The sequence below is a fragment of the Carcharhinus amblyrhynchos genome, chromosome 5 (genome assembly GCF_965287045.1).
Source record: "Carcharhinus amblyrhynchos chromosome 5, sCarAmb.v2.hapA, whole genome shotgun sequence".
NCBI lineage: Eukaryota > Metazoa > Chordata > Chondrichthyes > Carcharhiniformes > Carcharhinidae > Carcharhinus > Carcharhinus amblyrhynchos.
Window position 1 is genome coordinate 37,810,106 of NC_137328.1, and position 14,368 is coordinate 37,824,473.

At 41.1% G+C, this 14,368-nt stretch overlaps 1 protein-coding gene across 2 annotated transcripts in view; it reads right to left on the minus strand.

The window, feature by feature from the left end:
* Positions 1-1,707: 1,707 nt before the first annotated feature.
* The window catches only part of LOC145342982 (sodium/potassium/calcium exchanger 2-like), a 274,412-nt gene continuing 261,751 nt past the window's right edge, over positions 1,708-14,368 (minus strand). For both annotated transcript variants that reach the window (XM_080188676.1, XM_080188675.1), the window contains 2 exons: positions 11,286-11,452; positions 1,708-2,340 (listed from right to left, as the gene is read on the minus strand). In XM_080188676.1, the coding sequence (XP_080044802.1) occupies positions 2,082-2,340; positions 11,286-11,452 (426 nt within the window). In that variant the 3' untranslated portion in view covers positions 1,708-2,081. The remainder of the gene's footprint in view (positions 2,341-11,285; positions 11,453-14,368) is intronic.

Here is a 14,368-nt window from a genome sequence, read left to right on the forward strand (position 1 = left end):
AAATGTGTAATTAGAATCCTCTTTCTGCCTTGTTGGTAGCCTACATTATCTTCCGTTGCTGGCAACAGTACCATCCATCCTATTTTAAAAATGGGTTTCAGAAGTTATTCAGATTTATTGACACATAATATTTAATGTAAGAGTAAATCTCAAGGATCCGATAACTAATCAATGAAAAGATGTATGCATAACTGAGTCTCTTTTAGGATTCGGTTTCAGCACTTACATTCATTTTGTCAAAACAATCACTGACTTGATAAAGTTTCTGGCATGCATACCAACCTTCTTTCCATTACTATCCAGAGTGCTGTTACCATGTAATTCTAAGAAAAACATCCCCCCAACAATAACAGAAGCATCACAAATACCATCCCGAGATTGACAATAGTAGTGTTGTCATTTCATTAGGAGCATTATGATTACCATCAGTCCAAGTTCAGACTTTAATGCCCATCAAAATGAGATTATTGCTGTATTATTGATTTTTATTGACAGCTGTAAATGAACATATTGAATCCTAACCAAACAGAATATCTGCTGAGCATTAACATTAAACAGCCCTAGTTAAGTATTAGTGTTTATATATATATATATATTTATATATGTATTCATTTTAAAAACACACTTTCATGTTATTCCAGATTTTCGGAAATCTGAAAGTTTGATGATATCACAGAGCCAAAACAGTAGCACACGGAAGAGTAAAGATCTACAATAGGTGTGATGTTATGAATGCACATTGTGAGTTGCCATGCCACACCCTCTATCTGTATTAGAGTTTCTCAATAAATACTGCACAAAACTTATACCCAGTGAGGAAAACTGATGTAGAGAACTGTGTAAAAGTGTTTATACAGTGAGTTCTTTCCTATTGGATCAACAAGTTGATTCATTACTGCACTTGCAATTTAAGGGTACAAATACAATCTAATCAAATAAAGGAATGTAGAATCATTTTTTTTGAAGTTACACTTAAGATTCAATTCAACAGTATCTTTAACCGCAACTCAGAGAAAGGCTATCATAACCTACTACATATCAGGTTTCACTTTGAAAATGTGCTATGGTCTTAAAAAAATGATATACTATAAAAAGAATACACCAATTTCGTTGATAATTGTCCAAGTAAAGTGCAGAAATTATCTATCGGCCCTAATATGTTAATTCCGCAATATGGCAGAATGTCAGTGACTATATTTTATTCTGCATTAAGCAGCAAGCGATGGTGTGTATAATAGATAAATAGCTACGACCTTACTAATAGATTAATAGCTCTATGACCTTAATATTGCCATTCACACCTGATTGAATTTGCTTTCAAGTACCACGATCTATAGCAGCTTCATTGTTTTATTCATGAGATGCATTGGTGATTAAAATTGTTGTGCTAAGCCAAAAAATATTATAAAACATAAAATTGTGTAATGGTTTGATAAATGTGTAAAAAAAAACTCTAAGACTTACAGAATTAAATCTGTCTCAAACATTACACTTCCAGTACTACTCTGATTCTCAGTACCCAAAGAACAGGCAGGTTTGGCTAACTGCTTGAGAACCCAAAAATGTTATGTGCCCCCTCCCTCCCACAAAAAAATGCCCCCCAAACCAGTTTTATGCACCATTGTCTTTTTCAAAAATAAAGTACTTCACACAAGTCATTCGGAAATACAATGCATTATTATTTCAATATCTGAAAAAAACTGGCAGAAAAAAACTCTGCCACTGAAATATCACCTAGCAACAAAAAAAAAGTTGAAAATTATTTTCTTAAGGGGCTTTAAGCGAACTTGGGCCGTGGTCTTCCCGCAGATATTTGATTTAAGCCAGAGAAAAATCCCAGGAAGAGTAAATTTCTCTGTTCAGGAATGCCACAGATGCAAACACCAACTTTATTCATTTGCTTGAAATGAGAACGGAAAATTAATCAAGCAAAAAATACAGTTGTTATTGTTTAGTATTACTTTCTCATTCTCCACTACATTGCATGGCCAGCTGAGCCAATCTTTTAAAAAAAACAAAGCTGCAGCAGGCAGGATGAGTCAGAGTTTTCCCAACAGCGCCTTAAGGAAAAAAAAGTGCAGTCACAACGATCCGACTGTCACTGGGCATATGATGGTCTTCTGCTCCAACAGCACACTGACAATCAGAAACACAACGTACAGTACAAACATGATCAGTCCAAGGATTTTGTTCATTTTCCATCTGCAGACCCCAATCGAAAGGATGACGAAGAGAAGCATGATGAAGAGGAGAACAATAGCACAGAACAGGCCATTGCTGCTGACTACCACCGGGCGGAAGTTGTTAATGAAGGCATGCAGGAGCCATGGCAAGGGCAGGCTGCAAAAAACAAGGAAAAGAAAAAAAACACTTCAAAACACACTTCACAAGTCAGAGGACACAGTCTCAGAATAAGAGGTAGGCCACTTAGGACAGAGGTGAGGAGGAATTTTTTCACTCAGGGTGGCAAATCTTTGGAATTCTCTACCCTGAGAAAGCTCTGGAGGCTGTCATTGGGTATATTTAAGATTGGTAGAAGTCAATATATTAAAGAAAGCATTGGGAAACAGTCTTGTGGTAGATGTGGTTGAATGGCAGAGCAGACTTGAGGGGCCAAATGGCCTGATATTGCTCCTATTTCCTACATTTCCAGATCTTTCTGACAGAGATCAAACTCTTAGCCCCTTCCTTTTATAATCCAAGTTACATTTTCATAACTATTTCAGCTGAGATTTTGGGTTTTTTTCCCCCTCAAAGATGTCAGTTTACTTTAAGAAAATAACCAACATTTACCTAGTACTTTTAAATGTCAAGTGCCACATACAACTAAACAGTTATCTGATGAATATTAGGCCACTAAGAAAAATTCCTGTTCCACTTTGAAAAAGTGACATGGAACTTTTTTTTTTGCATTCAGTCAAATAGAGAGATGACACAGTTTAACACCTCTTGAATAACCACATCTCCAACAATGTAGCATGCCCTCACACCATCATTGGATCGTGTGCAAATCCTTCTGACTGAAGCCAGACTGCTGCCATGCTAGCACTGTTCATAGATTAACTTATTTCTTTCTTCTAAAAGCATAATAGAAACAGAGTTATACCAATATTCAACTATCATGTGGAGCAATAAGGACACATATTAAGGTTTGAGTCCCAAAGAAACTTAAGGGGCTTGATTTTACAGCCTAGCTTGTCCCAAAACCATTAAATTCCACCCCAGATCAACAGACCTTTCCGTGGTAGGCCCCTCGCCTGCTCCAAATCCTGTGGTGGATGGGATGGTAAAATTCTGGCCAAGGGCAGGATGGAGAAATTCATTGCACACATGCTACAGTCAAGATGGAACAAAGAGAAACTAATGGGCTAGAGGAGTCACATGTAGGCCAAATCAGGTTCAGGATAGCAGATTTCCTTTCCTAAAAGACATTAATGAACCAGACTTTTTTTTTTACAACAACTAACAATGGTTTCATGGTTGTCATTAGACTTCTAGTCCCAGGTTTTTTATTGAATTCAAATTTCACCATCTGCCATGGTGGGACTTGAACCTGGATCCCTAAATCTTGCCCTGTGTCTCTGGATTACCAGCCCAGTGATAATACAATATTAGTGATACCACTAATCCCCATCATAAGGTGCAGAATCCAGAATTTGGACCAGGTACTCCAATTGAGGCTAAAACAGGGATTTATAAAGGTCGACAATAACTTGCTTGCTTTTGTACTCTATGTCTCTCTGACTCTTTTCTCAACCTGCCCTGCCAACTACAATGAATTGTGCACACAGCCACAGGTCTCTCTATTGCTGCATCCGTTTTAGAATTGTACCCTGTATATTATGTTGCCTCTCCTCATTCTTCCAATCAAAATGTATCACTTCTCTACAATAAATTTCAATCTCTAATTTCAAATTTATATTTTCAGAGTCTTCTGAGGAGGAGGATCCATCGACAATCTTACCATGAATGCAGAGCTGAAAGGAGAGGTGGGTGGGAAGGGAACTGCTGAAGTGTTGTGGAGTTTCATGTGTAAGCAAAGCATAAACAGGATTGGATAAGTCAAAGAAAAGCACTAGGGAAATAGGTCAGAGGTAGAGAAAAGAGAAGAAGGATGAAGCCCAGACAATCATAGAACCAGAACCAAGAAAAGTTCAGAGCACATATTGAACGCACTCAGAAACGATATGGATTAGGTTGTGTGTGGAAGGTTGATAACAACTTTACTGTCTGATCCCTTTTATTTTCTTTGTGTTTATGACTGAAAATATTAAATATAATTTACAATTGCGTTGCATGGTGTGATATCATACAGAACAGAGAATTACCAGGTCAAGGCAGCTGATCAAAGCTAGGGCAGCTCAACATTCTAATTACTGGACAGGGACCCGAGTTATTTCAAATGTATATATAAATATCTGAATATTCAGGAAGCTCAACACTCTCCAGCATAAAGCAATTCACTCAATCCTCCCTCAACCATAAGCACAAAATGGCTTCAGTATGTATTGAATGTGTTGCAACAACACTTCATTGACAGCACCTGCCAAACACACGACAGCCAGGAGGACAAGGACAGCAGATATATGGGAGCACGAGCATCTCCAATTCCCTGTCCAAGTCGCACAATACCCTGACTTAAAAATATATCACGATGCCATCATTGTTGCTGGGTCAAAATCCTGTAATGCCCTCCCCAGTATCATCGTGGGAGCACGTTGACTGCAGTGGTTCAGGAAGATGGTTTGCTACCAGCATCCTCAAGGAAACTATAGTTGGGCAATAAAAAGCACGTTACAGAAGTTTACAGCGATTGGTGTGGCAGGTCCTGAAGGATGTTTTGCTGACTTCACAGCTTCTGCATCAACGGGCTGCTTCCAAACACATACATTAGGAGGAACTCATCTTGCAGATTTAACAGGAAACACGGAGAAGAACAAGCTGCTGGAAGAGAAAAGAGGAGAAGGGAAGAAGGACTCTCATTGGGACACGTCTCCCCTGGAGTCTTCACGGAGCAGTTCTTCCACATGAATCTCAGTGTGGAACATCCATGCTTTACTAAGTGGTCCTTACTGAAAGCTGCCACCTGTTGTAACCATAACTCACAGCAGGGTGAGGACATCAACGTCAATGGGTATGAAGCTGATGGTGGGCTGGAATTAATTTATGCACTTGCTCTTTTCAGGCAAGATTTGGAGATATTTGCAACATCTCAGTTTTCCAACTGCTGCTGTGCAAGGGCACAGAGATCTATACTTCACAAGAAGTGAATGCACTTCATTCTCTCTTGCTAGAGGGAAGCAGGCAGAGCAAGCACTGGATTGCATGATATGAAGATTTCATTTGCCACAGACAGCAGGCAATTTATTTTGCAGACACCATACTTGAACTGAAAGAGATTTCACTCTCTTAACATTCAGCTGAAATGACCATAGGTAAAGAATCATGCCATTTTCCTGGCAACAGTCATGAGGCCCGCATTCCGCTGCTTCCACTGTGCCAATTGCATTCAAGCCAGGTAAACTAAATGACAGCTGTTGAGTAACAAAGGCCATCCTGCTAATGACTTAACAGAGGAAATGCATTTACTGAAACAAGGTGTGCTAGAGAAGACCATTAGCACATCGAAACAACATCTCCGCTGCCCAAACCTGTTCTGGAGGAGCCCTCGACAAGAGAATGCAAAGCTTTGTGTGGCCTGTTGCATTACACCACAATCATGAGTGGTCAGTTCTTGTCATAATGAGTGATGGTGGTGGCATTAGGAAAGGCAGCCTAGACAACTCCTTTCTGCCGAGGCTGTTCACGAAGAATTTATCTGTGTGCGAGACAAGCAAATGCAACCTCAATCCCCCATTGACCACTATCCCATACTCATTTTTAAAAATTCATTTCTGGGGCATGGTGTCGTTGGCTTTCCAGCATTTATTGCCCATTTTTAGTTGCTGTTTTTCAGGGGGCATTTGAGAGTCTACCACATTGCTGTGGCTCTGGAGTCATGTGTAGCCCAGACCAGGTAAGGGCGGCAGATTTCCTTCCCTACTCTCAACAACTCCTTACCAACTCTCATCAACTTTTACAAATGCACCATAGAAAGCATTCTTTCTGGTTGTATCACAGCGTGGATGGCTCTTGCTCTGCCCAAAACCTAAAGGAACTACAAAACGTCATGAATGTAGCCCAATCCATTACGCAAACCAGCCTCCCAGCCATTGACTCTGTCTACACTTCCCGCTGCCTAGGTAAAGCTGCCAGCATAATTAAGGACCCCATACACCCCAGATCTTCTCTCTCCACCTTCCTCCGTCAGGAAAAAGTTACAAAAGTCTGAGGTCACGTACCAACCAAGTCAAAAACAGCTTCTTTCCTGCTGCTGTCAGACTTTTGAATGGACTTATCTTGCACTAAATTTCTCAACACCCTAGCTATGACAGCAATGCTACATTCTGCACTCTCTCATTTCTTTCTCTATGAATGGTATATTTTGTCAGTATAGCGTGCACAAAGTAATACTTCTCACTCTATGTTAATACATGTGACAATAATAAATCAACTTAAAATCTAAAGGACATTAGTGAACCAGATGGGTTTTTTGGACAATCGACAATGGCTTCATGGTCATCAGTAGGTTCCTTAATTCCAGATATTTTTTATTCAATTCAAATTCCACTATCTGCCATGACAGGATTCGAACCCGGGTCCCCAGAACACTAGGCTATCGCCTCCCTTCATTACTTTCTCTTGATCACCAACTACCTGGGCACACTGTAAAAGCAAATGGTACCATAACCAACATTTTGTACCAATATAATAAATCAAATCATGTTATATCGCAAGTAGAACTCAATTCATGCCCCTTGTGAATTCCCTCAGGTCCTGCTTTTGCCAATCCCAGTGCTCCTACGCAGTGTTACCCATGCTTGGAGGAGGGCTGCTCCATTGAAGGTGAATACAAGTGATCTTGGAGAATGACCTCGAGCAGCTCTGGAAGGCTGAGCTGAGGATTACACAATCTTGGCTTGGGTGGCAGCAGACTGGACCTTGGTGGAGTGACAGGCGTGGGAGAGCAAATGCAGTTTTATGCTCTATGAAGCCACTGCCAACACCCCCCCTCCAAAAACAGGCTTCAGCAATCCTAGTAATTTGCTGGGGGACAGATTGCTGTGACACTCTGCAAGCCTGTTTGAACACTGATATCCATAATTGTGATAGTAGCAAGCTGACTTTACATGATCCCGCTCGGAACTTCCACTGTAGCATACAGACATTGGGCAGCTGCTGCTTGTGTTGCAATGGAAACTTCGACATTGACCAACAGATGCTGTCATGGTGGAGTAAGCATGTGAATAATGCTGGCCAACAATTCCATGCTGGAATGGATGGGCTCCATGCCCTGGTGCTGGACTCTTCCATGTTTCCTGACACCAACCCCGTCAGCTTGCTGGTAGACTTCCCAATGCAACAAGCATTTTGTTATGCATAACCATCAACGTTCTTCTGAAGGCTGTCCCATTGCAGTGGAACCAATGTACGAGCACACCCTATGGTGAGCTGACACTTTTGCTATCCTTGCTTCTTATCCTGGCTGCATGCCACTCATGCATTGCATCTCACTACATACCTGCTTTCAATCTATCCTCCAAGATCTTGGAGTCAAAGATAATTCGCTTCCACACTAAAAATGAGTTCTCAGATGACTGAGAAGTCTAATGCGTAACCTCCAAGCTTCTTTGAGAATGCACAAAATCTCTGTCACAGGTGGTCAGACAGTGGTGAGAGGAGCAGGTTGGGTGGGTGCTCCTTTCGCTATCAACTCTTGGCAATTGAACATGAGCTGTTGAGCTTCTTCCTAGATATTTTCCTACACTTTGTGCTGTCTTGGGCCAGAGATTTCCAGGTATCAGTGGGGATTTTGCACTCTCTCAAATAAGTTTTGGGGGTGTCCGTGAAACATTTCCTCTACCTCTTGGGGCTGGCGACAGCATTCATTTTGGATGTTTCATGCCAGGCGTGCGGATGATGTGGCCCACACAGCAGAGCTGATCAACTGTGGGCAATGCTTCAATGTTGGGAATATAAGCCTGAATATACTAAAGTTGTTGTGCCTATCCTGCCCATGGATTTACAGGATCTTGTGGAAGCAGTGCTGATGGTGCTTCTCCAGGGCTTGAGGTGCCTAATGTATGCAGTCCACATCTCTGAGCCATATAGAAGGGTGGGCTACCACTTTTGCCCTGTAGACTATGAGTTTGATGCCAGATCTGAGGTCCTGGTCTTCAAACACTTCCTCACATGACCAAAGGTGGTGCTGACATACTCAGCGTGTCACTGACCCTTGTTAACGATATTTGCTCTTGTTGACAGGAGGCTCTCAAGGCATGGAAAGTGGTCCATGTTGTCAAAGGCCTCATTTTAACAACTAGGGGATCAATGCTGTGTGGTGGGGGCAGGTTGGTAGAGGTCAAAAGGGAAAACACTGGAAAATCTCAGTAGGACTGGCAGCATCTGTAACGAGAGAAAAGAGCTGACATTTTAAGTCCAGGTGACCTTTTGCCTTATGGATGTTTAGTGTAAGGCACATGCTCTCGTATACCTCAGTGAAGGTGATAACGATGCCTTGGAGCTAGGCTTCTGAACATGTGCAAATACAAGCATCATCTGTATTCTGTAATTTAATGACAAGATGGGACATCCTTCAAACTGGTTTGCAGGTGGCAGTGGTTGAAAAGATTCCCATTTGTTTTGTGGTTTTGTTTCATTCTAATGGGGAGCTTGCTCAGGGGAAGATGGAGCTTTGCAGCAAGGAAAATAAAGAAGAGCATTGGTGCGATGACACAGCCTTGCTTGACCTCTGTCCTAATGTGAATTGGATCTGTGGTGGATCATTTGGTCAGGTTTGCATGTAATTGTGTAGCTGGTGAGCGAGTATTCATGGGTCTCTTCAGGGTCACTGGCCCTCTCTGGACTTCTCAGTTGAAGAATGTACTGCATCTATGATGCATCATGCACTTCTGTGAAAGTCTCCATCGTTATCTCTGCTGGAGTTTCCATGCTGGCCTTCTCCATACTAATGAAAAATGCCTCATCAGTGAGTTAGTTAGCTTCACTTTGCTCCTCTTCATTCTGAACATTTTGTGCCATTGTAACCTGTTTGAGCCCAATCTCCGATTGACAACACGTTTAACTTTCTCACAGGTTTAGCCATGCTTGCAGGCTTTGCATGACCTTTCACAGGGAGATCGCGATGTCAAATGATGGCCCAGCCCTCCATGATTTTGTGGTCTTGTGTGCTTGAACTCCACTCTGGTCAGCATGGTCATACGAGGAGGCGAGACACATTCAACCAATCCGATGTTACTAGAGTGGAATTTTGGCTCATTACTGGCATTGTTCAATGGAATTGGCTATTCACCAGTGGGAATGGCTGATGACTTTGGCACAACTAGAATTCCGTGTCATCCAAATTTGACTCAGAGTTTACTATAAGTTGTGAATCTCCAACTTTCATTTCTACTGTGGGTGCCAGAATTTTATATTTATCCTTATTACTCTCATCTTCCATGTGCTGCTTTTCTTGCTGTCTGATCGAGTATAATTTGTGATCTTACTGCTTGATATCATCAATTTCTTCCATATCTATCAAATGCCTCATTCAAGGATTTCCAGCCTCCTGAATGTGATGTACCACGACCTTGGCCTGGTCCATGGCTGCAAGTGGAACTTTACTGTTTCCTCTACTCCTGCATGCTCTCTTGATATGACTGACATTCCCACATGCATAGCATCTTGACTGGAAATGCATTTGAATTGTTTGGCAGTTACCAATGGTAACATCTAAATTTCTGTTTTCTGAGACTATGAACTTGGCTGCTGTGACCTGGATCTTGCTGAACTCCAGTGGGCCTCCTCTGCCAACTCAGGAACAGACCATTGTAATTTGCAACTCCCTCTATTTGCCATGTCTATCACTGTGGCCTCATTGCCAGCTTCCTTCCACATCAGCTTATTGCCTTTGTTCAGAAGCTTGGCCTGGATTTCTGTTCTTCAGGCCTCCTACAAGTGTGTCTCCAAGATTGATTGCTAAGTTTGTGCCAAATCCACAGTGTTTTGAGTTTCTTTCATTCAAGAATGTAAAAAAGGTAAAGTCTCTATACTGCCAGATGACCATAGGCTGTTCTCCCTTTTGAGAGGGGAGAGCTGACTAGTGGTGATTTAACCCGAGGATCACCACGCCTCAGGCAAGGGGCAAGGTTGAGAATGCAGGCATTCATGAATAACCTTGGCTGATATGGGAATTGAACCCATGCTGTTGGTGTTGTTCTACATCACTGACCAGCTGCCCAGCCAGCTGCGCTAACTGAGAATATAACCTGCAATATTCACACTTGGCAACTGTTTCCTTTCATGAAATGCAACTTTCAGTACAATCCTATTCTTCACTGTGCTATCAGTGGAGAATCTCATTAATTCCAGAATAATCCAACATTGGTTAGACATCACCTCATCTGTCCTATCATGATGATGAAGCCATTTACTTTATCCTCATCTCTTACTTCATTCACTTCCAGACAAATGTGTAAATTCTGTAATTCTCAAAGTTATCCTCATTGAGGATGAATTCCTCCATTCTCCCCAAACACATCTTTGGTGTCTTTTCTTTCAATTCCGCGTGGTGCTGACTCACTGTGCACCCGAACATGTACAAGTGGAGCAATCTTTCAAGTTGTTCAAAATTCCTCAAACCCGACTTTAGGAATTTCAATGATGTGTCACAATGATCTTCAACCCTTCACTTCTCAGATGAAACATAAAAGAAAATTCCATCCCGGCCTCATGATCATCTTTCTGCTGCACGGAGAAAAGATTAACATGTGGACTTTCAGCAGGCAGTCACTAATGAAATAACTACCTTCCCAGAGAGGACGATGTCACAAAGTGCTCAGATCTCACAAGGTACTGTAGCCTTCCCCTGTGTTTCAGTGCATGCAAGTTAGCAGTGGCATCAGGTAAAGTCTGCTGTTATTCTGTGGCCAGTGTGGAGCTAATGGTACAAATTCGATTCAATTCTGGTCATTTCCTGGACTGAACGTTAAAACTAAAGCAAACATTAACAATGGAGGGAAGAAGCCATGTAGACCCTTTCCTGGGACATCCAGAAGGTTTTGTGCAATGCTATTCGTTGGAAAAATAATGCAGTCGGTCTGTTGTGAAGTTTTGTTAATGAAATAAACAGAAGTGGCAAAAATAATTGACTCTTTTTTTCAAAGAATTTTTCGCAAACTTACCCAACTGTAATGTCAAATATATTGCTTCCAACTGAGCTGGATACTGCCATATCACCAAGTCCCTTCCGTGCCACGATTACACTTGTGATGAGGTCAGGAATAGAAGTGCCCGCAGCTAAAATCGTCAATCCCATAATCTCTTCAGTGATCCCTATTGTCTCCCCAACCTACAGAATTGAAAGAGTGAATATTTCTTTGACTGACACCAGTAAAAAGAAAAGCTTGTAACTTCATCAGCATACATACACAAAAGGTCAGTGCTCTGAAGCATCATTCAATCTATTCTGCTTAAACAATTCCTGGAAAAAGAGATTAACTTGGCGGAGGATAGATATTAAGAGGCTTGAATCATTTTCAAGGTACAGTATTGGATTTTGGACTGAGCTGTAAGCACAGAATAAGAAGTCAATTGAGAATCTGAGAAATGATTGCAATTTGAGATAAATATCTTTGAAAGCAAATCATCTCAGCAGAGTATTTTGCACAGGTCATTGCATGCTGAAAAGGTTACTTTTTTCGTATATACTACAAGGTAAAGTAGCATTGTGCTCATTGAGCAACTTCTTATTTCACTAATGGTACAGAACAACAATATGAGTGACAGTGGTTGGAAAGTACAAAAGCAAAGGAAAATAATGATCTATATATTTTCAAAAAAATAACCCACTGATGCATGTTGTTGTTGATAACAAGGCAACCACTAATTTGATGTTTCTTTTGTTGCATGGCCATTTAAAAAATGCAGTGTAGTAAAGATTTCTTATTATTTGTCAACCAGCAGCTGAAATGTGACAAATTCCAATGTTCTCAGCCTCATGAACATTCATGTTGCCATTCTGATGGGTTCGTTGCCTGGAGATGAGGTAGGGAGAGAACATGCCTTTGAAATTCTTCTCATGGGAGGAAGCCATTTAAAAGGAAGCATTTTAATTTGGCAATGTTTGGCTTCTGCACTAAACAACGCTCCACAACTCCTGCTACTCTTCTTCAGTGGCAATGAGAAGGAGGCTGCTTCAGGTAATGACCAACATGCATCATGTGAGTGTTTATAACAGCTCGGGTGGGAACTGCAGCACCTAGTGGATATTTTATTCAAAAACTCCACATCACTGAGCTCCAGGTCTGGGCTGCATCACTTTGATAAATTGCTGAGTAGATGCCACATAAGTTAGAGAAAATTAGACACTGGGTATCAATCTTAAATAATTACCTTGTCTGGATGCTCATTCTTTTAGATACAGGATACTATTTCATTCCTCACAATACATGGATAATATACTCAATGGGTCGATAAGCCACTTTTAACATAAGCTCATTATTTATGTTGTACATCCCCCATCCAGGTCCACTGGAATTATATGGGCAGGTTATTTTTCTTTAAGATAAAACCCTTGAATCTCTCCCCGCTTCCTGTGCATTATCTTCCTTTTCCAATTGGTCTTCAGAATAAGATTTTTTCATTTTCCTTTTGCCTTTTGCCCAATGACCTGTCGTGTTGGCCAACATTCCACGCTCACCAGACAAAAATAGGTTAGAAAATAAGCACACTGTCACTTTTAGTGTTGTGGGCGTTGTTTTCAATGGTACAACAAATTGGGTAAACAGTTCAGAAGGAAAGCTATATCCAGAATGTGTAAGTGCGTTTCAGAGACCGGAACATCCACAAATGGCAGGCAGGTGGACACTGATAATCGGGGCAAGAATGGCAATGGGACGACACACTGGTTAGCACTGCAGCCTCACAGCGCCATGGTTCAATTTTGGCCTTGGGTCACTGCCTGTGTGGAGTTTGCACATTCTCCCCATGTTTGCATGTGTTTCCTCTGGGTGCTCCAGTTTCCTCCCACAGTTCAAAGATGTGTGGATTAGATTGATTGGCTATGCTAAATTGCCCTTTAATGTTAGGAGGATTAGCAGGGTAAATACATGGTGTTATGGGGATAGGACTTGGGTGGGATTGTTGTCGGTACAGGTCTGGTGGGCCAAATGGCCTCTTTCTACACTGACTGGATTCTATGATTCAATGATTCTAACACTAAAATCAGTTAATAGGACCATTGGCAAGCTAAACCGCTCAGCAAAACCTACTCATCACACAGCGTACGTGATGAATGTTTCAGTACATCATATAGCACAATGTAACAACTACAATAAAAATAAATGGTAAAACTGACTAGGGATTAATCCAATTTGGACTTATGGGAAGAAAATCTCCCTTAGCATTCTGTAAAGGATGCACATGAAATGCATTCTTAGCCAACTCAAAATCAATTCCCTGCCAGTGGATCAACAACCAGCAGTTGAACACATCTTAGTATGCAATATTTCTGAACTGGCCAACATTTCTCTGCAACTAATGTGTCTGTTGTGTTTATCCAGTGGCCTTCACCATGAGTGTGTATTCTGTCTTCCTGGCAATGTTGCTGCTTTAATATGACGACAACGGAACTTGTGATTTGTTAGTATTAGGAAGCATGAAGCCAGAAAGAACTGGCTCGGAAAACTGTACAATATTGACCAGTGTTGGATATAGTTTACAAGCTTGAACTCCTGAACAAATTAAATGTTTTTGGGATTTCAGGAGTTTTATCAGAGGTAGCAGATGTTTTGTTGCTGTATTGTTGCAATGTTTGAAGTTAGGGTTTAAATTACCAGCTGGGGCAACACAGGAAGAGTTCAACTCTACCCTTAGCACGTGCAATATAGGACTTAGATTTTTGATGGCATTTGTGATCAGGACATTTATGGGAATGTACAAAATGGAAAAAGACACCAGTGTTGAAACATTCTTGATGAATGACAACACCCACTGAGGTTAATTCTGTTCCATCAGATAGAATGATTCTTCTCAATCAGTTCTCTCGATGATTTAGAGCTTATTTAGATGAACGTATTGAAAAGATGCAAAGAACTAAATACAAATCCCGTTAAATTCAAACATTGCTCCATTTGATGGCTTAATTCTTAAAGATGCATTACTTTTGTGAATAGCCGCAAACAAATTGAGGGAGGTGATTTCAAATGGTAGTAGAAGTGAACATATGTTTAACAGACTTGTAATAATATTCCTCTATTCATTATGC